Below are 21,906 nucleotides of genomic sequence, written 5' to 3' on the forward strand. Positions count from 1 at the left end.
CACGTGTGCCCTCGATAATAATGCTGATAGGAAGCACAACTTAACACAGCATTTCATCATGATGCATGGACTGGTGAGCCTGGGTCTTGCAAAAATAATAAAGAAATATTTATAGAAAATATTCCTTTATTAACTTTTGGTCGAGAATATGTTTGTATATTTTCAGAAAACAACTCCGAGACCATGTGGATTCTAGCAAGAGAAGAATCGACAGGACTACTCCAGCCATGAAGACAGAAGAGAAGCAGTCCAGAGACAGAAGACGCTGATGTGGCCTTCCCATACTAGCAGTTAGCAGCTGTGCATCACTGCAGATTGCCCAGGACCAAACCAGACAGAGTCGGACCTGCATTACCACCAGTTGTCCACCATCCAGAACTGAAATGTCAGTGCTGACATGTACACATAAGGAACTGTTGGACATTGAAATTGGGTCTCAAAAGAACTGTTGGCCCAGAAAGAAACTCACTACAGACCGATTCATTTGCCTGTCACCATAACCATTATTGCTTGTCTCATTTTCGGTTCTTATAAGGGTATTTCTAATAGCACCTGATCTCACTCATCTAGGGGAAATAATGAACAACATAGACTGATGAACAAGAACAGACCCAGAAACAAGGAGGCATGGGTCAGACTGTCAGGCCTCGGGGGGAGGGGAGGGAAGGGTGGGGATAAAGGGAGAGATCAACCAAAGGACTTGTGTGCAGACATATGAGCCCAACCAGCAGTTAAGGACAACAGGGGGGTGGGGGCATGTGTGGGGAGGGGGGTGGGATGGAAATGGGGGGACGAGGACAAATATGTGATACCTTAATCAATAAAGAAATTAAAATAAATAAATAAATAAATAAATAAATAAATAAATATAAAAGTGAAAAAAAAAATAAATAAAATACTCAAAAAAATAATAAAGAAATAAAGAAAGGAAGAAAGAGAAACCATCCTTAATTGCGTTGGGAAGGAAGGAGAAGCAGGCATGAAAGCAGAACTAGCACACTTGCTAAGTGACACACAATGCAGGCTGAGACCCAGGGAGCACGGTGTGGTAGGAGGCTGAGGACAGTATTTTTACTCTGGCAGAACTTTCAAAGCATATGGATTTAGAAATAGGACTGGAAGGGGTAGAGAGGCTTTCTCGTGCCTCTGCATCTCTGCACAGGCTGCTTCTTCTGCCTTGCATTGATTCTCCCCCTGCCTGCCTGCTAAACTCCTATTAACTTGCCTAGACTCACACTGAGGCCTTAGTTCCTCTGTTAGCCCTTCCCCAACCTCCTGACCCAGCATGGCTGGCCCTCCCCACGCTGCCCCTACAGCATCTCAGGAGCACATCCCTCTGTCCTCCAGGGCAGTTGCAAACCGCAGCTTCTGTGGAAATGCATTCACCACTGAATCCCAGTGCTCCAAACGTGTTAACTGCATGAAGAGGAGTGGCGGGGCGGGGGCGGGGGTGGGGGGTGGTGGGAGTGGAGTCCATTCTGAACCGAGAAACACCATACAGAATGGAATAAAGGAAAAGCCAGGCCATGCTCTGTGAGTGAAGGCATTCCTGCTTGGCAAGAGTACAGGATTTGTGTCAATCAACAAAGAAAAAGGAGGCCGTGGAGGGTACACTATGGAGGGGAAACCTTGACTTGCCATAACCCTGGAGATTCTTTCACACCTTTTCTGCTCTCACTTGATCCCAAACCAGCCTCAAGCAGGGCATCTCATCATTGAAAGCCCTGCCCTGCAGGAGTCCTGTGACCTTTCAGAATGTGCCCCGCCCTCTGAGAGAGGCTACTTCCTGTGCCACAGACAGGTTACTGTCCTTTCTGGTGCTCATTGCAGGAGCGAGGATCCCTGCTGCACATTCCCCATATGTTCCCATGTGGGACAGGTGCGTGATCCTGCAGGATGGCACAGCACTGCGGGGGGGGGGGGTGGGAGGAGAGGGGCCCGCCCTCCTGGCCTGGTGTCACTCAGCACACTGAGACATCACTCCCTGTTCCTCCTGCTGCTCTGCGGTCCTTCTGAATGAGACACCAGGTCTGCAGGGCACGGCTGGGGCCACCTCCACGGCTGGCACATAGCAGCCCAGGGTCAAGCTCATCCATTTCAGAAACTTTAAGGCAAACCTACATCCTAGCAGTGTGGGGAGTCAGGGAGCTGCCCTAAACAGGGGTGCATTTTGTTGGCTCTTCTCTCGACTCCTTAGCTTGTGGCTCCAGGGAGGCACTGATCAATCAGAAGGAAAAGTTTCCATCACTAGAACCCAAAGCATTGCCCCCTCACCCGATCCTCACACTCTCACCTGCTCTTCCCTTATTGCTTGCCAGATATTTCAGTGAACTCTTAATGATTTTTTCTTTTCATCTCACTCCAACTGTATATATTTTGAAAATACCCCAAAGGCAGAGGTGTAGACCTTTTAAAAAGCAAAATATATGCACTTAAAGATGTTGAATATGGTTGATATTTTCCAATTTATCTGAATAACCACGTACCCTAAAGAAGACGCCTTCCTGTTGGTTGTTTAATTGATCAGTTCTAGGTAGTTCTATGTGGCTGTGTTCATTATGAAATGGCAAGCTCTAAGGTGGCAAAGAGTGTACATGGCTAAGATCTGCTTTTCAGAGTAAGTAAAAAGAATTAAAATATGAATTGGGCACGTAGGACAGGGGATTGATTAAAAAAATACACATAAGTGGACAGAAAAAGGCATGGTCTTCAACTGAAGATTATAATCTTACTGCAATAAGAAATATTTCCCTTAATGGTGTCATCGTTAAGATGGTGACCCAGGTCATTTCCGATTTCAGTCCCCCTCATAAAAAGACCAACTGGCAACCACCCATAAATAAGACCCCACTGGGAAAATCCCAGGACGTGGGATGGGATCACTGAGACGGGGAAGGAGGACATTAGGAGGGTAACAGGAACAGCAACACTGACCCGTCACCCCTTCCTCAGGGTGGCTCAGTGCCACAATAAGAGGGCCCACAGGGCCTATGGTTTCTCTAGTGGGGAAAAGAGCCCAAGGCAGACACCCAGCTTCTCCAGCACTGCAGGTCCCTTCCTAGGAGGTCCACGTGGGTCCTGTGCCATGGGGACTGCAGGGAGACTCTGTGGGGCTTGATATTGGCCATCACATTGGGAGAGAGAAGGGGGCAGCAACTGGAATCTGGATCTGGGCAGACCAGGTTTCTCCTTCCAGCAGCACCGGAGTAGAGGTTCCAGGCAATGGCTGTCCCGTCTACAGAGCCAAGCTGGTGACTCCATCTGCCCAGGTTACTTGATGCACAGTTCCACCTGATTTGGGTCCCCAGAGAATGAGCCATGTTGTGTTTTGGCACAAGTCTGCCTCCCTGCATGGGCCAGGAAACAAATCTGTATCTCCACCTACTGTTGGAATAATGCCTAGCTGCACCTGACTCGGAAACCTACCTAGTCTGAGTATCCAGAAAGCTGTGTAGCTTATAGCTGCTCTTGATCAGAGAACCTGGCCAACAGGCCTGTCTATGGGGAAGCATGAGACTTGGTTGGAAAGTTTTTAAGGGGGCCATTCCGAGAAAAGGGGAGTGTGCTGAAGGCTTCCCACCTTGTTTATCGGAATTCTGACTTAGGGGAGTGCCAAAGGCAGTGCCCCCAATTTTTCCTGACCTTTCCAAACAAGTCTGTGCAGGTGCTGACCCCTCCCTGGGTGTTTATTGGAATCCTTATACTTAATCTTTAGGTATCCTTGCTTAAAGGGCACTGCAAACACATGTGCCCTCCCAAGATTACTTATCCTACTGATTGTATCTACAAGATAAACTTTATCTCAAACTGCTGTTACAATGAAAGCCTAACGAGGCAGGCTATGGAGGCTGTTTAGTTCTTTTAGCCAGTCCCTTAGCCCTCTCTTTCACAGCAAACATTGTGTTGGAGTAATCCATTCATCCATTGCTCAGGGTCTGCTGGTCAGCCCCAACACTCTGTCCATCTACAGAGCCCAGTTGGTGGCCACATGGACCAGGAAACTCAGTGCACAGTTCTGCCTGATTCAGGTCCCCAGCCAGCAAGCTTTTCTGGCCTTGAGGCCTGCTCTGTTGCACCGGCTGGGCAGGGAAATGGGATCCTGGCCCTATCTACTGGTGAGTGTAGCTCTATCTCTCCTGACCAGAGCACCCAGGAGGCTGTGTGGCCCACTCTATAGCTGCAAGCAAAGAATCTAGCTGGTGGCTCTGCCCATCTACAGAGTTCAGTCAGTGGTCTTGGCTTCTTGTCTGAACATCGAGCTCAGTGGACAGCTGTGCCTGATTCTGGTCCCCAGGCAGGGAGCCGTCTTGGCTATGGAGCCTGCTCTATGGCCCTGCCCAGAGAAGGAAGCAAATTTGCAGTCTCATCCAATGGCTGAGTATGGCGCCTGACTAGGAAGACTGACCAGTCAATCTGGGCACCTGTGAAGCCCTTCCTACTGCTCTGCTTGGGCGAGGAACCAAGCCAGGAGTCCTATCTAGCTGTTCCCAACTGGTAGCACCCCCCAAACACAGATCTCAGACAATGACCTTGCCCAGACAGAGACCACAATAGCAAGTTCCACTTGCCCAACGATGCTTCCAGGCGAGTGGTCCAGAGCCTCCAGCTGAGCTACTGGAGGAGGACGGCCTCTGTGGAGTGAATATGTAATGTCCAGAAGAAGAAGCTGCTTACTCAAATGTGCAGACAGCAGCACAAAGAATGAAGGATCATGAAGAATTAGGTGAACATGATTATCAAAACTATTAAAGAAACTAAAAAAGCTCAATAACTGACCCTAAAGAAATAGACAACTGTCTGACCAAGAAGTCTGAATAATAAATACTCTTAAAGAAGTTTAGATAACTACAAGAATACATAAACAGGCAACTAAGTAAAATTAGAATAAAATGAGAAGTTCAACAACAACAACAAGAAAAAAACATTCAACAGAAATCCTAGACCTGAAGAATACAGTGACTAAACTGAAGAATTCAACAGAGAACTTCACATTAGACTTGACCAAGCAGAAGAATGAGTCAGTGAATTAGAAGACAGGTCATTTGACGTTATCCAGTCTTTGGAGCAAAAAGAAAAAAAGAATGAGAAAGAGTAAAGAAAGCCTATGGGACCTGTGATACACAATAAAAAGAAATAATATACATTATGGTGAAGAATTGTCTCTGCTGAAATAAATGTATAAAGACGGGAAGACTTTTTAAAGTTTTGTTTAAATGCACAACCGGGAATACCAGAAATGAGGAGAGATTGACATTCCTGAACAGACAAAAGCTAAGGGAGTTCATTACCACTAGACCTGCTTTATAAGAAATACTATAGGGCATTCTTCTATATGGAATAAAAAATGCTTATTAATATCATAAAAACATATAAGTGTACATATAAAACTCATTGGTAATAGTAAATACAGAGTCAAAGTTAGATTCTCTAATATTATAATGGTGGTTCACTTACAATTCTAGTTTAACTTTAAAGTATTAAAAAACTATAATTATAAGAATTTGTTATTGAATACACAGTATAAAATATATTACTTTTATAAATTTTTATAAAAATTATAATATCAATAACCTAAAATGTGAGGAAGGAGACAAAAAATGTGAAGTTTATATATGCTACTTAAGTAAAGTTGTCATCTTAAAATAGGATTATGGGAACCCTAATAAGAGTACACTGGATGTTCAAGGCCAGTTTGCCAGACACATGTGCAAAGGCAATGACACAGCAGTTTTACTGTATGCACTGTGCAGGCGTACCTTCCTATAACCCAAATACTGATGTCACTATTCGACAAGAAGCCTCCTTTGTCTGAATTGGTATAAAGATGTGTTACTGACCAGCCAGCGTGAGGCTGCTTTGTGGGGCTACTTTGAAGAACTGTTTTGTCTGATGGCTCCTTGTTAGCAATGGCTACTTGGTCTGCAATAACGTCTCTTTTATATGCCTACAACTTCTCATGTCTTAATCCACTGTGGGCATTGCGGGGATACAACCCCTAGCAGAGAAGGAGCTGTGCTCCGACAAGGATGTTATAAATATGAGAAATGAAAGCCTCATAGTAACCACATAGGAAAAGTCTGTAGTAGTTACTCAAAAAATTACGATAAACAAGTAAACATACTGCTACAAAATGTCATCAAATCACAAAAGAAAACTGTAAGATAAGAGGCAAAGAATAAAGGATCTACAACCAACCAGAAAACAATGAGCACAATGGCATAAGTCCTCACCTACCAATAATTATGTTAAATATAAATAGATTAAATTCTTCAAACCAAAGACACAGAATGGCTGGATGTATTTTAAATAATCTAATGCTGTGCTGCTTAAAAGACACTCACATTAGCTTTAAAGACTCACAGACTGAGAGTAAAGGGATAAAAAAAGACATTTTAAGCAAATGGGTAGCTACACTTATAGCAGACAAAAGAGACTTTAAGCTAAAAATGACCAAGAGACAAAGAAGGTCATTACATAATGATAAAGGGTCAATCTATCAAGAATATATGACAAATGTAAATATTTATGCACCCAACATTGGGGCACTTAAAATCAAATAGTAATAGAAGAAACAGGAGAAATAAATAGCAATACAATAATAGTTGGAGACATTAATACCCCACTCACAATAATGATCAGACAAAGAATCTATATGGAAAGTGAATTTGAACAACACTATAAACCAGATAGACCTAACAGACACATACAGACTATCTCATCCAACAATACACATTTTCCTCAAATACACATAGAATATTTTTTAGGATAGAGCATATGTTAGGCCACAAAATAAGTTTTTTCAAATTTAAGAACACTAAAACCATACCAAGTACTTTTTTTTGCCTGACTACAATAATATGAAAGTAGAAATCAATAACAGGAGGCAAACTGGAAAATTCACAAATACATGAAAATTAAATAATGCACTCCTGAACTACCAATGGATCAATAAAAAAAAAAATCAAAGAGAAATAAAAATATATCTTGAAACAAATGAAAATTTAAAAAACAACATACCCAAACTTATGAGACATAGCAAAAGCAGTTCTAAAAGGGAAGTTTATACAGATAAGTATTTACATCACAAAAAAAGAAAGAGCTTAAATAAACTAACAAGACACCTCAAGGATTTAGAATAAAAATAAAAAATGCAGATTAAAGTAGGCCAAGCATAAAAATCAGAGCAGAAATAAACAAAATGCATATCAAGAAAACAACAGAAAGTTTAACAAAACTAAAGAGTTGCTTCTTTGCAAAGATAAGCAAAATGACAAACCTTTAGCTAGACTAACCAAGAAAAAATTGAGAGGACCCAAATAAATAAAATGATAAGTAAAAGAGGAGACATTACAACTGATACCACAGAAATACAAAGGCTCATAAGAGACTACTATGAACAATTATATACCAACAAATTGGACAAACTAGAAGAAATGGAAAAATTCCTAGAAACATGGAACCTCCCAAAACTGAATTATGAAGATATAGAGAATTTGAACAGACCAATAACAAGTAAAGATATTGAATTAGTAATCCTAAGCCTTCCAACAAAGAAAAGCCCAGGACCAGGTGGTTTCAATGGTGACTTTTACTAAAAGTTTAAAGAAAAGTTAATGCCCATATTCTCAAACTCTTCCAAAAATTTGAATAGGAAGAAATATTCCCAAATTCATTTTATTAGGCCAGCATTACCCTGACACACAGGCAGATATGGGCACAAAAAAAAAAAAAAAAAAAAAGAACACCACAGTCCAATATCCCTAATAAATATAAATGCAAAAAAATTAAACAAATTACTAGCATGCTGACTTCAACAGCACCATAAAAAGGCTCATACATTATGATCAATTGGAATTCATCCCTGATATGAAAGGATGGTTTAACATTCACAAACCAGTAAATGTGGTACATTACAATAACAGAATCCTATATAATATAACCCTAATATGCAAATTGACAAAACTGTGGAACAACTGGTCACTATGATGTGCACTGACCACCAGGGGGCAGATGCTCAACGCAAGAGACATTAATACCCCACTCTCAATAATGATCAGAGAATCTATATGGAAAGTGGATTTGAACAACTCCTGCATTGAGCATCTACCCCCCCTTCCCCCCCCACCACCAGAGAGAGGCAACCAGAGGCAGCAATCAGGGGGTGGGCGGTGATTGGGGGGTGGGGCTGGCCAGCAGGTGGTGCCAGGCCACCAGGCAAGGCAGGTGCCAGCGGGGGGGCCCCCCAATCACCCTGCCCACCAGTCACCCCACAGATTGGCCTTGATTGCCAGTCAGGCCTAGGGACCCTACCCTATATTTAAAAATTAAAACCTGGCAAGGCTACTCTAACACTGAAAAAACACGATGATGTAGTGCTGATATGCATGGACTCTGGCTTGCACATTTTGTGATCAGCCCTGATTCTGACACTTACTAGTATAACTGCATGACAAAGCCAATTACTTAACTTCTCCCTGCTTCAGTTTTTCCACTCATAAGATGGGAAAAATGGTACTACTGCCTCAGAAGGATCATGTTATGTACTACTCTTTATAATCAGGGCAAAAAAATGTAGCTACCCATACAATAGCAAGATGCCTTTCACCTGTATGAAAAGTATGGTCACTGGTGCATGCAGCATTCAGGATTGTGAGAGGACTGTCCAACTGCTGGTTTAGGCCTGATCCCCTAAACTGGCAGTCAGACATCCCCCAAGGGCATAGGTCTGGCTGAGGGACCCCCTCCCTACCCCCCACTGTGAACAAATTTCGTGCACTGGGCCTCTAGTAAAAGATAAAAATCATATAGTCATCTCAAAAGATGTAGAAAAAGCATTTGATAAAATGTACATATTTATTATAAAACTCTTAAAAATTGTGTATAGAAGAACTATACCTCAACATAATGAAGGCCATATATGATAAGCCCACAGGTAACATCATACTCAATGGTGAAAAGATAAAAGCTTTTCTTCTAAGATCGGGAACAAGACTACTTCTATTCAACATAGTACTAAAAGTTCTAGCTAGAGCAATTAGGCAAGAAAAAAAAAATTGAATCCAATTTTGAAAGAAACGAGTAAATGACATAATTTAATATATATAGAAATCCTAAGCACTTCACCATAGACTGTTTGATCTAATCATAAATTCAGTACAGTTTCAGGATACAAAACCAACATAAAAATATAACTAGCATTTCCATACACTGACAAATAATCTGAAAAGAAAATAAACAACCCCATTTATAATAGAATAATAAAATAGTAAAGTAATTTGAATAATTGTAACCAAGGAGGTAAAAGATTTTTACGCTGAAAACTATAAGACACTGATGAAAGAAACTGAAGCTGACACAGATAAATGGAAAGATATGTTCATGAAGTGAAAGAGTTAATGTTAAAATGTTCACGCCACCCAAATCAATCTATAGACTCAATGCAATCTTTATTGATAACATATTTTACTGAATTAGAAAACAACCCTAAAATTTATTTACAACCACAAAATACCTTGAATAGTCAAAGCAATCCTGAGAAAGAACAAATCTGGAGGCATCATACTTCTTTATTTCAAACTATATTACAAGGCTATAGTAATCAAAACAGTAAGGTATTGGCATAAAAACAAACACATTGACTATTGGAATAGAATCAAGAGCGCAGAAATAAACACAAACACATATGGTCAACTAATATTGGACTAGAATACTGAATGGAGAAAAGACAGTCTCTTCAATAAATGATGTTTGGAAAATTGTATATTCACATGTAAAAGAATGAAACTAAACCACTATTTCACACCACTCATAAGAATTAACTCAAAATGGCTTGAAGACTTAAACATAAAACCTGAAAACATGCAACTCCTAGAATAAATAGAGAAAAAAATCATTGTCATGGGTATGATACCTAAGGCACAAGCAACATATTAAAAAAATGAACCACAGAGAATACATAAGACTAAAAGTCATCTGCACAGCTAAGGGAACCATCAACAAAATAAAAGGTAACCTGCCCAACTGGCATGGCTCAGTGGTTGAGCATTGACCTATGAACCAGGAGGTTGCAGTTTCATTCCAGGTTAGAGCGCAAGCCTGGGGTGTGGTCTCCATCCCCAGTTTGGGGCATGCAGGAGGCAGCTGATCAATGATTCTCTCTCATCATTGATGTTTCTATCTTTCTCCCTCTCCATTCCTCTCTGAAATTAATAAAAATATATATATTTTTAAAAAGGCAACCTACTGAATGAGACCACATATCTGATAAGGTATGAATATCCAAAACATGTAAGAAATTCATTCAATTCAATATCAAAAAACAATCCAATTGAAAAATAGTCAGACAACCTGAATAGACATTTCTTCAAAGAGGACATACAGATGGCCAACAGACATATGAAAAGATGCTCAACATCACTAATCATCACGGAAATTCAAATCAAAACCACAATGAAACATCACCTCACACCTGTTAAAATAGCTATCATAAAAATTACAATAGATGTGTGTTAGAGATGATGTGGAGAAAAGAAACCCTCCTGCACAGCAGGTGTGAATGTAATTGGTGCAACCACTGTGGAACACATGTATGGAGGTCCCTCAAAAACCTACAATAGAACTACTATGATCCAGCAATTCCACTTGGAAATAAAATAAAATGACTACCTCAAAGAAGAGATATCTTCTGTACCTCCATATTTATTGCAGCATTATTTACAATGAAATTCATGCAAGGGGCTTGGCCCTCGCAGCCCCTCACAGCCCCTGGCAGCCCCTACAGCCACGGGAAGTCCTCACAGCCCCAACTTCATCTGGAAGGTCGTCTGGATGGTCGTTTGGCTGTTTGGTCCAATTAGCATATTAGATCTTTATTATATAGGACTAGAGGCCCGGTGCACGAAATTCGTGCACGGGGCAGGGGGTGTCCCTCAGCCCAGCCTGCACCCTCTCCAATGTGGGACCCCTCAAGGGATTTCAGGTGACCGGGCTGATCAAGGGAAGGCACCAGCCCCATTACCCCGCTGCTGCAGCCACTGTCAGACACTGCAGCCACCAAGGTGTTTTCATCAACACAGACTCTAGTCCCTTCACTGTGAAAAAATGACAACTTTCTTTAGGCATTTTCAAGATGTATCTTTCATAGGATATGACATTTCTTTTTTTTTTTTTAATCCTCACCTGAGGATATGTTTTCATTGATTTTTAGAGAATGTGGAAGAGAAAGGGAAAGAGAGAGAGAAACATCAAAGTGAGAGGGACACTTTGATTGGTTGCCTCCTGCATGAGCCCTGACCATGGGCGCCAGGCTGGGGGGCATGCAGGGACCCCTGGGCCGCATGCAGCAGTGGCCACCGGGGTCTCCACACACTCCAGAGGCCAGCAGCCAGGCCCCCATCGTGGATGCCGGGCTGGGGGCGTGGACCCAAACAGCCTCTTGGTGCTGGAGCATTCCCAAACGGCTGGTGGCAGGGCGGGAACATCCCCGCGTCGCTATGGTGACGCGGGGATGTTCCCGCCCTGCCCCCAGCCACTTGGCGCCTGCACCCATAGGCTCCGAGTGGCCAGGGGGCATTCTGGGACCCCTGCCACTCAGGACCTAAGTGCGGGCCTACAGGCTTAGAGCGGCCTGGGTCTGGAGGATATTTCTGGGACCCAGGCCGCTCAGTGCCTGCATATGCAAATTAACCGCCATCTTTGTTTGTTAATTTGCATACTCACTCTGATTGGCTGTGGGCATAGCGAAGGTACGGTCAATTTGCATGTTTCTCTTTTATTAGTGTAGATAGCCAGGACATGGAAACAATCCAAAAATGGGTGAAAGGACAAAAAAAAATTGTAATATACTGTATATATAATGCTAAGTAGAATAAGTCAGAGGAACATGATTATTGTATGATCTCACTTATATGTAGAATCTACACAAAACGAACTCCTAGAAGCAGAGAATAGATTGGTGGTAGCCAGAGGCATCTGATGGTGGGGTCAGGGAAACTGACAAAGTTGATCGAAGGTACCAACTTCCATTAATAACATAAACTAGTGGCCCGGTGCACAAAATTCGTGCACAGGGGCAGGTGTTCTTCAGCCCAGCCTGCACTCTCTTCAATCTGGGATCCCTGGAAGGATGTCCTACTGCCGGTTTACAGGGATTGGGCCTAAACCGGCAGATGGACATCCCTCTCACAATCCAGGACTGCTGGCTCCAGCTGCTCACCTACCTGCCTGCCTGATTGCCCCTAACCACTCTGCTTGCCGGCCTGCTCGCTCCCAACTGCCCCTTGCCGCCAGCCTGCTCGCCCCCAACTGACCCCCGTGCCAGCCTGCTCACCCCCAACTGCCCCCCCTGCTGGCCTGCTCGCCCCCACTTTCCCTCCCTACTGGCCTGCTCGCCCCCAACTGTCCCCCTGCTGGCCTGCTCACTCCAAACTGCCCCTCCCCCCTGCTGTCCTGATCACCTCCAACTGACCCCCACTGACGGCCTGCTCACCCCCAACTGGCCCCCCTGCTGGTCTGCTTACCCCCAACAGCCCCGCCCCCCACCAGCCTGATCACCCACAACTGCCATCCCATCCTGGCCTGATCACCCCCCAGCGACGCAAGCTCCCAGACCCTCCTTTTTTTCTTTTTTTTTTTTTTCAGCACCTCCTTGAGTGGAGGCCAGGGCCAGTGGGAAGCAAGTATCTCGGATTTATTTATATTCTATAATTGAAACTTTGTAGCCTTGAGCAGAGGCCAGGGCCAGCCAGGGCAGGGTGGGAAGCTTGGCTTCCTCCATCGCCGGGGCAACCCAAGCCTCCTGCTTGCTCCAGCTCCATGGCCGCTGCCATCTTAGTTGGGTTAATTTGCATACTCGCTCCTGATTGGCTGGTGGGTGTGACTTGTGGGCATAGCGGTGGTACAGTCAATTTAAATGTTTCTCTTTTATTAGTGTAGATTAGTTCTGGAGATATAATATACAACATGGTGACTATAGTTAACAATATCATGCTGTATATTTGAAATCTAAGAGAATAGATCATAAAAGCTTTCATCACAAGAAAAAAAATTATAACTATGTGAGGTGCTGAATGTTAATTAAACTTATTGTGGTGATCAATATATGTACAAATCATTATGTAGTACACCTTAAACATACACAATGTTGCATGTCAATTATACCTCCAAACTGAAAGAAAAAGCATGAAGGTAATGAGATTGTTGCATACGAAGTCAAACAAAAAGAAAAGAAAATATCCCCCAACACAGAAAATTAAATTAAAAAATGCAAGCATGTAAGTACTAAGCCATCAACAAGTAGACACTGAATATGTGTTATGAACAGTGGTCACATCTGTGAAAGGTCAAAACCCCATTCACAGTCTTGCCCTCAAGACGATGACTATGCAGGTGAAATGAAAAGGTAACATGAAATCTCTAGTGCCCGGCTTGCCCTGCATGATCCCCACCAGGAGAGATGACGGTTCCATGATTCCATACTGGACCAGGAGCTGCTTGATTATGTGGCATGGGCCATAAGTTACACGGGAGCTTCGCAGGGGAAAGTTAAGGGGGAACCTCGCTGACCTGGGGGGCCCCTGAGAGGTGGCGGCAGGACTGGTGCTTGAGGACAGGTGGAAAGGGGAGTGTCATGTGGCCAAATAAGACAGATTTGTACTCTGGAAATAAAGACTGGGTGTAGGGAAAAATAACCAGAAGCACCAGTAGACTTTTCAAATCCTCTCATCTCCTCTACAATAACATGAAACAAAACACCAGCAAACAAAAAGCCAGCACGCTAAGAAGTGACAGCAAGTTTTTACACTTTGGTTCTAAGCTGTCAGATTTTCAACGGTTTGTGTGAATAATCTACATTATAACATTGTTTTCTTTTTATCTTGGCCTAAGGATATGGGTACTAGGACTCTTTGATATATCAGATAAAAAGAAAAAGAGAAAAGTGAGTAAGGCAGAAAGTACGAAAATGATGTCCTATCAAGGTAATGATAACACAGGTCTCCAAAACAAGACAAAAGCAGAACACACAGGAGGGGACGTTCTTGGGTGCCACAAATCAAGAGCCTTTCAGACCTGTGTGAAAATGGCAGGCTCCTTATTACACCTGTGCTGCAGAAGCCCTCTGATCCGACTCGAGCACAGGTGGGCCAGTTAATCAAAATGTCAGTGCGGAATCAGAAAAATGTCCCCCCGTCCATCCGTGTTTCATGCTGAAGGCATGCAGAAAGGAGGTAAAGGGAAGAACTTGAGCCTGACCATGGATTTAAATCCCCTTTCTGTCAATTACCAGCTGGTGACTTAGCTTCCCTGTGCCCATGTCCCCATTGTAAAATGCGTACAGCGATAGTTTCTACCTCATAGAATCTTAATGGAGATTACATGGGCGAACACTGTAGAGATTATAGAATAGTATCTGATATGTGATAAGCACAATGCATTTGTTAAATAGCATTTGGTAAGGACAAATATGCTTCTTTGCTTAAGGATCCTAATATTAGAGTCCTCCAATAATTGTGTGGGTTTTTTTTGTTGTTGTTTTTCATCAAACACATGCTTAAAGCATTGTGTATGATTTCTAGTTTTTATTATTATTATTTTTTTTTTTTATTAACAGTGGGACAAGAATTTAAAGGCACCTGGGAGGCAATTTGCATGCAGAATACCTCTATATGTAACACAGTATTTCCTGTTTCCCATACTGTTTTATCATTAGACACCTACTAGTATATTTCATTTGATCATGAACATTTATTTTTAGTGACTTGCCTTCCTAGCTACTTTTGAAGCACTCAACTTTGTTTTATAGGAATAGTTCTTTTCACATCATATTTCATTGATTTATATAGTAGTTAAAAATACGTAATTACTATGACATGTACTACTGGCATAAACATACTGAGTTACAAATACAATTCATTCACAGTGAACATTCAACTCAACTTGTAAGAGAAGTAAGTACACTTACATCTGAAAAACCCACACAATTATATGATTTACTAGTGGCCTGGTGCAAGAAATTTGTGCACAGGGGGGCAGGTGTCCCTCAGCCCAGCTTGCACCCTCTCCAATCTGGGACATCCCTCTCATAATCTGGGACTGCTGGCTCCTAACCGCTCACCTGCCTGCCTGCTTAATTGCCCCTAACCACTCTGCATGCTGGCCTGCTTGCCCCCAACTGCCCCCCATGCCAACCTGCTCACCCCCAACTGCCCCCCCTGCCGGCCTGATCACCCCCTATCTTCCCCCTACCAGCCTGCTCGTCCACAACTGCCTCCCTTGCTTGCCTGCTCGCCCCCACCTGCCCCCTTGCCGGCCTGCTCACCCCCAACTCCCCCCCACCCCCGCTGGCCTGATCACGCCCAACTGACCCCCACTGACAGCCTGCTTGCCCCAAACTGGCCCCCCCTGCTGGCCTGCTCACCCCCAACTATCCCTCCCTGCCACTGGCCTGATCACCCCCAACAGCACCCCCTACCAGCCTGGTCACCCACAACTGCCCTCCCCTGCCCTCCCCTCTTGGCCCCTCACCACCTCTACCTCGGTCCTGCCACCATGGCTTTGTCCAGAAGAACATCCGAAAGGTCTCCTGGAAGGTCTCCCAGACTAATTAGCATATTACTCTTTTATTAGTATAGATAAGAGGAAGTGGTGAGTATTGGTTCATCTGGCCAGTAGGTTCAAATAAATGTAGTGAGAGACTCTAGTTCCATTAAGATATTACTTTTAGATTTCCTTTGTGATTCTGGCTTCTCTATTCTTTAGAATTTAGCTTAAATTGTTGATTTCCATATAAAGGACCCTCTTAATCAGATTTGTTATTACACACAGTCCAGAGATATCATTCTGGAATCAACCGAGAAGCTTATTGCCATTCTCAGGATTTTAATTTTCAGGTTAGGCTCTTTTTGTTTCCCCTCATGGACCTGGTGGGTTCCCTTTGAAAGTTTCCCAGAATCTGTCAACTAATCTTTAGAACTATTCCTTTTTGTTCTTCCTACAAGAGTTGCCTAATAATATCGATGCAATCTCTTTTTCTGTATTTTTTAGGGACAAAAAAAAAATATGTTGCTTCTTATAAATTATTTTCTTTTCCACCATTTACAATGTATCTACTAAACTCACAATGGTTTCGTTCACCATCTTCTGTCTATGTTTCTCTGTAGGCGGCTATGTCAGATTATGGAGGACCATTAAGTTGTATACAGCAGGTGACCACTAATTCAGTTGTCTAACATTTGCAGAAAATGACTTAGAAGCCTCTTCAGTCTGTGGACAGGAGATACATGGTCTACAATATTTGGAACCAGGCACAGTGGTGAATTTGCCGCATCCACCAGCCACACCCCCAGGCAGACTGGGCTGGTCTGCATGCAGCACAATTCCGAAGCATCCACATTAAGCAGGAAAATACAGAAGGAGAGGTGGAGGCATCACATTCTCTTTGGGGTATGCAAAATAGCTCCCCAACTGGTAGAATAAATTTGTGTCATTTATTCATAATTCCATTCAACGGGTAATGACAGAGCTTTCATAGGCACAAAGCAAGCTCTGGCTGCTTTTCTCTTAGCCAGTGCTCCATATGTATTTGTGCCACCAGAAAATAAAGAGTCATGAGTCAAATACTGAACAGACCACCCACAAAGCCAGCAACGTTGTCTATGACTGTGAGCTGTATGGTATGAAAGGTCAGGCACCACACTTTCTATCATTCTTCCTCACAGAACTATTAACGTCCATCCTTTACGTGAGAATGGCTCCTGGAAGTGAGGATTTCTTGGGGAGGAATACGGAGTGTGTGGGCTGAGAACACCCAATGAATAAACACTGAGTTCTACTGTGAGCATGCACACCTTCCCCTGCCATTTGGATATGAATGTAAGAAATTTGTGCTGGCCAATGAAAAAGCTTAAATATCTACGGCACTTGTCTTGACTGTCAAAACAAACCATCATGACTCAGAAACAGGGAGTCCAAAAAACATTGTTCCAGAAAAGCTTCAAGTTAAAGCAGGAAAAGCAGAAAAATTCATGAACATGCAACAGCTGTTAAAAATAATTATAATATAGGATCTTGATTATGAGAGAGAAAAAGAAATAAATACAAGTTTTTTCAGATGCAAGATTCTCTGACCAACATTTATTGTAGTCCGACTAGGAAACCAAAGAGATAACGATTTTTTCCACACAATTTTGAGCCATAAATTATGAATTAGGCTCTAACAGATAAAGAAGAGAGGAAATTGATTTAAGAGATGAGATCTATTTTACAATTCGGAGAGTGTTTTATTTTAATTTGGGGGGGGGGGTGGGAATTACATTTGATGCTCAGCTTTACTGAACATCTTTCTTTCTTTGAAATGAACTGCAATTCTTTCTTTTTTATTTCCCTGAGGAGTCCAGGAAAGATGTTTATGCCAAAGTTCAGAGGGTAAATTAGCAACACTGGCTCAATCATCTGAAAAAGTGCTGTCCTGTAGAATTTTCTAAGATGATGGAAATGTCCTATAAATACATTGCCAAATACGGTAGCCACTGATCAAATGTGGCTTTTCAACACTTGAAATATGGCTAGTTTGACATAGGAATTTCATTTTAGTTTAATTTCAATTTCAATAGTGTCTACAGTGCTGGACAGGGTAGTTTAGAGGAGACCCCTGTCTTTATTCTTTCTCTCAGCCAATTAGACCAGGCAGCTGGGGGTTATTCTTTGTAAATTAATGTACATTGCCCCATACTCTTTGCTAGCCAAGACTCAGAATGCTCTGAACAAGGCTTATGGAACTTGTTGGAACAAATATGCCTATTAATAGGGTTAAAAAAATAGCAAACAGCAAAGATCAGCCCTCCAGGCCCCTTTGCTAATTCATGTGTCTTCCTGCAGTCAAATATATTCTTGAGAAATTTGTCCAAATCAGCTGATAGTTTTGATACATTTTTAATTAGCTAGTTATTAATAACTAGAGGGCCTGTGCATGAACATTCATGCACTGGTGGGGAAGGGGTCCCTCAGCCCGGGCTGTGCCCTCTTGCAGACAAGGAGCCCTTGGGGGATGTCTGGGGAGCGGACCTAAGCCACAGTCTGGCCTCCCTCTGCAGGAGGCTACCTGCGGACCGATTGGGGGATGCGCAGGCCGGTGAGCAGCTGGCCCCACCCCCCGATTGCCCCTCCACCACTGCCAGTCACCTCTGGTTCCTGATTGCAGTCCCTTCCCTCTGCCCACTGGCACCTGGTGCCACCCACTTGCTGGCCCTGCCCCCAGCAGACCAGTCATTCCACTGTTCGGTCGATTTGCATATTAGGCTTTTATTATATAGCATAGGAAAGGACAAAAGGTCAGTGATGCATTTAGTGTAGGTGAAACAGAATGAAGTGAGGGCTTGAAAAGGCCACTGGAAACTTGCCCAGCCTCTGAACTGGAGGATTTCTAAATCCCTTGGGGCATTTTGGTGCTGGCACTGGGAAAGGCCTGACATTATAAGCATGGCCATGTGGGCAGCTTCACCAGGAAGCTGCAATTTCACACTCCCCAGGGCATCACAGGTCCATTTCCTGCAAATCACTGGGGGAAAGGATCCAACAAAGGGAAAATGGACGCATCCATAGTGATGAAGGGGTGGGGCCAGTGCAAGCCTGTGGAAATTTGGGATTACATAATCCACCAGACAATGAGCTCACTCTCTTGGCTCTTGGTTCTTGGCTCTTGTTGCTCTCTTGTATTTGCCCGTATTCCTGGGAGTCACACGGCCCATGGCCACAAACCCCGAATGCAATGGACTGATGGACTGCAGCTGGAAACACAATCTAAGCTAGCCTGATGCTGGCCTGGATTGTTCCCCAACATGGAATGGGAACTCTGGGCAACAGCTTTAATCCTACCTCTGCTAAAGGCACAGCTGGACTTTCTCTTTGGCAGGTGAAGGGAAATGGAACCTTGGAAACTCAGGGGATTAATTCCACAGAAATGAAGCTTTCTACAATATCTCACCCTTGCCCATGAGTCTCATAAAATTCTTTTTCCTGTGACAATGCAAGAAGCCCACTCCCACCAGCCATAGGTGGGAATAGGGAGAGCTCTCCTTGGGTAATAGAAACAGTTTGACTTTGTATGACTTTACATGCTATAAAAGTAAGCAACGGAAGAGTTTGGTGGGAGCATTTAGACAAAGAGAACCTGTAAAATGCTGAAGTGGAATATAGGGAGTCTTGTATTATGAGGAGGAATGAGAGAGAGAGAGAGGAGAAAAATAAACCCCAGGCATTACTTAAAACTGTTCCTTGCTTATTATGAAATATAAGAATACTAATACCAGTCCCCCAAGTAGTCAATTATTTCCTGACTCTATTCCATGATTTTGTTTAATTTACTAGAGGACTCCTTCTGGTTGTTCCTTTCACCATTTATTATTTGTTGATGCATTTCTTTAAATGTAGCTTTAAAAAGTCAGAAATTTGAAAGACATTTAATTTTAATGACATACTATGGTTTTCCCATGGAGATAGCATTAACTCTTTTGAACATAAGTAACCTCTTGTCAATAGCATTTCAGTAGCAAAGATTGTTTTCCACAAAAACACATACCTGGAGGAGCAGGTCGGAGGCTGGCCTGAGTCGCTGCTGGAACAGTATACTTAACGTTCGGTTCTGTTGTTCCAAATCGAACACTCTTGTTTTCAACTTTACACATTCCTCCCTTAGATCCTACAACAAACACATTGAAAGGGAGAAAAGTCTATAACTGAAACATACCTTAGCATATTGGAACCATATTTTATCTGATATTTCAGACACATTAGTAAAAAAATAATCTTTTTGTTCTTCAAAGCCCCCAGAAATAAATCACACAGTGTTTTCTTCCACAGCCCATTGTCTAATAGAATTATTGTGTGCAGGGAAGACCATTGTTTTTTTTTTTATAAAAGCACCTTGAAATCAGAAATGCATTAATCTAGCATGCTATTTTTGAAGATGGTAAACCTCAGCGATATAAAGTCAATTTAAGTTTCCACCTGTATAGTTTGCCTTTTCATTGTCTCCATAAAAGCAATCATAAAGCACCAACCACAAGGACAATAATGTTTTTGCAGTGAATAGAGATTTGATGAACTAAAGAAACTATCACTTTTGATGGAGCCTTTCCCCGCCGTTTGTGGAAGAGCTGAAATGCTCAGCGCTGCGGCTAATAGAGTCGGTGATGCATTTAGTGTGTGGGTGAAGCCAGAATGAAGCCCGGGCTTAAAAAGGCCACAGGAAACTTGCCCAGTCTCCGAACTAGAGGATTTCTAAATCTGGGCCTTTCGGTGCTGGGGCTGGGAAAGTAGAGTAACTGCACGTTGTCATCCTGGGGAGCAGCCCCCGGAACGGCCCGGACACCACCGCAGCCTTTCCCGCTGTCGAGAGGGGAGCGACACAGGAACCTCGGGATTCCCCGGGGCCCACCAGGGCTCTGCCTTCCCTCCCGAAGGACGTGCCATACAAACACTAACAGGACTGAAGTGTCTGCACTCTCTTTGATGGGGCTCAAGAGAGACTAGACTAACCACCCAATTCAAGGTTCTTCAAACGCTGGCTCCTTTCTACATTTTTGACCTTTAACTTTCACTATTTCATGATTTTTTTAAAAAAAGTTTCTGTTCTTATCATGCACAGAATATGGGTCTGTCTGTTGTTCTCCAAAGCCTTCCCTCTGCCACAACCACGTTCCCCTCTCATCCGCCTCTTTCTCGGGCCAAGTCTGGCTCTGAGTGACAGCCAATTCAATTCCAGCTGGCTCCCCTCTGACACTCTTACCCGGGGCCCTCAAAGACAGCTTCCTTTGGAGCTCCAGTGAGCCCGTACTGCCTCTTACATGAGATTGAGCGTATGCTACTTTGAACTGGTTTTATCTTTCATGCTCTAGACTTGTCTTGTCAATTAGATGGCACATTCCTCAAAAGGCAAGTGTCAGAAGAGAGTCAAATAAACAACAGCGCGAGCATATTGTTCCTACACTCTTAATCTCTCCCCTAGCACAGCGTCACGTGTAGTCGGAGCTTAATGAACTTCTGTGATTATTTGGTTAAAGGGGATGATGATGACAAATCCTATTCTTTAGATCAAGAGAGTTAAAGTTTCTCAACTCTTTTAGTTTGTCCATCTCCGTATTAAGATGCGGGGCAGCTGCAGGCTTCACCTAAGGCTCCGTAAGCAACAGAGAGCTCTGGCCAATGGCTCTGACTCCCAGGGTCTAAGCAGGAGTCACAGACGTGAGTGGGCCTGTTCCACAACCTTGGGCCAACCTAAGTGTGAAGGTAGAGAGATCCACCTTCGGGACTTTGCCTGAGGAGCCATCACCATCTCCATGCTGTTCATCGTTACAGGGGGCAAAGGAGCAGGCGCAGGTGTGGCTCACTGCGCAGCTTCCACTCTCCTCACCTTTTTAGGTAAATGGGTGGAGCTTATGCACAGGATGCTAGCAACTGATGGCTGCCTACAGATGCAGAGCAGAGCAAAGAAAGGTCATGTTCAGATGAGGCACCTGGGTGCCAGGTCTAGGAAGGTAGCCATCCAAGGCAGGGGCAGGGCTATGTGTGTGTGCACATGCGCGTGAACACACCTGCCACTTGGCAGAGGCCGTTTTGGGGGCCTAGGCACGGTTCGAATTAAAAGGCTAAATTTATTTTCTTTGTTTAGAATTCAGCCTCTTTGTCTCATTAGTGCTAATGCTTGTTCTTAGCATGTATAGAACACGTCCTGCTCCCAAACACTAATTGTTGTTACTACTGCTAATTAAGTAATTAATAAAACTTGACTGGGAGGTAAATAAATATTTATAGCACCAGTTAGGTGAAAAACACACTCGTTCTCATTCGCAGGAGAAGCTGTGGGGACAGGAGCTTACAAAATGTGCATTTGCAAGAAGAAAGCAGACCTGC

General features: G+C 43.3%; 1 protein-coding gene across 1 annotated transcript in view; it reads right to left on the reverse strand.

The window, feature by feature from the left end:
- Positions 1–21,906, reverse strand: part of NCKAP5 (NCK associated protein 5) — a 908,330-nt gene that overhangs the window by 126,661 nt on the left and 759,763 nt on the right. The window contains exon 10 of the mRNA XM_054722813.1: positions 19,574–19,693. Coding sequence (XP_054578788.1) covers positions 19,574–19,693 — 120 coding nt within the window. The remainder of the gene's footprint in view (positions 1–19,573; positions 19,694–21,906) is intronic.

The sequence above is a fragment of the Eptesicus fuscus genome, chromosome 11 (assembly GCF_027574615.1).
Source record: "Eptesicus fuscus isolate TK198812 chromosome 11, DD_ASM_mEF_20220401, whole genome shotgun sequence".
NCBI lineage: Eukaryota > Metazoa > Chordata > Mammalia > Chiroptera > Vespertilionidae > Eptesicus > Eptesicus fuscus.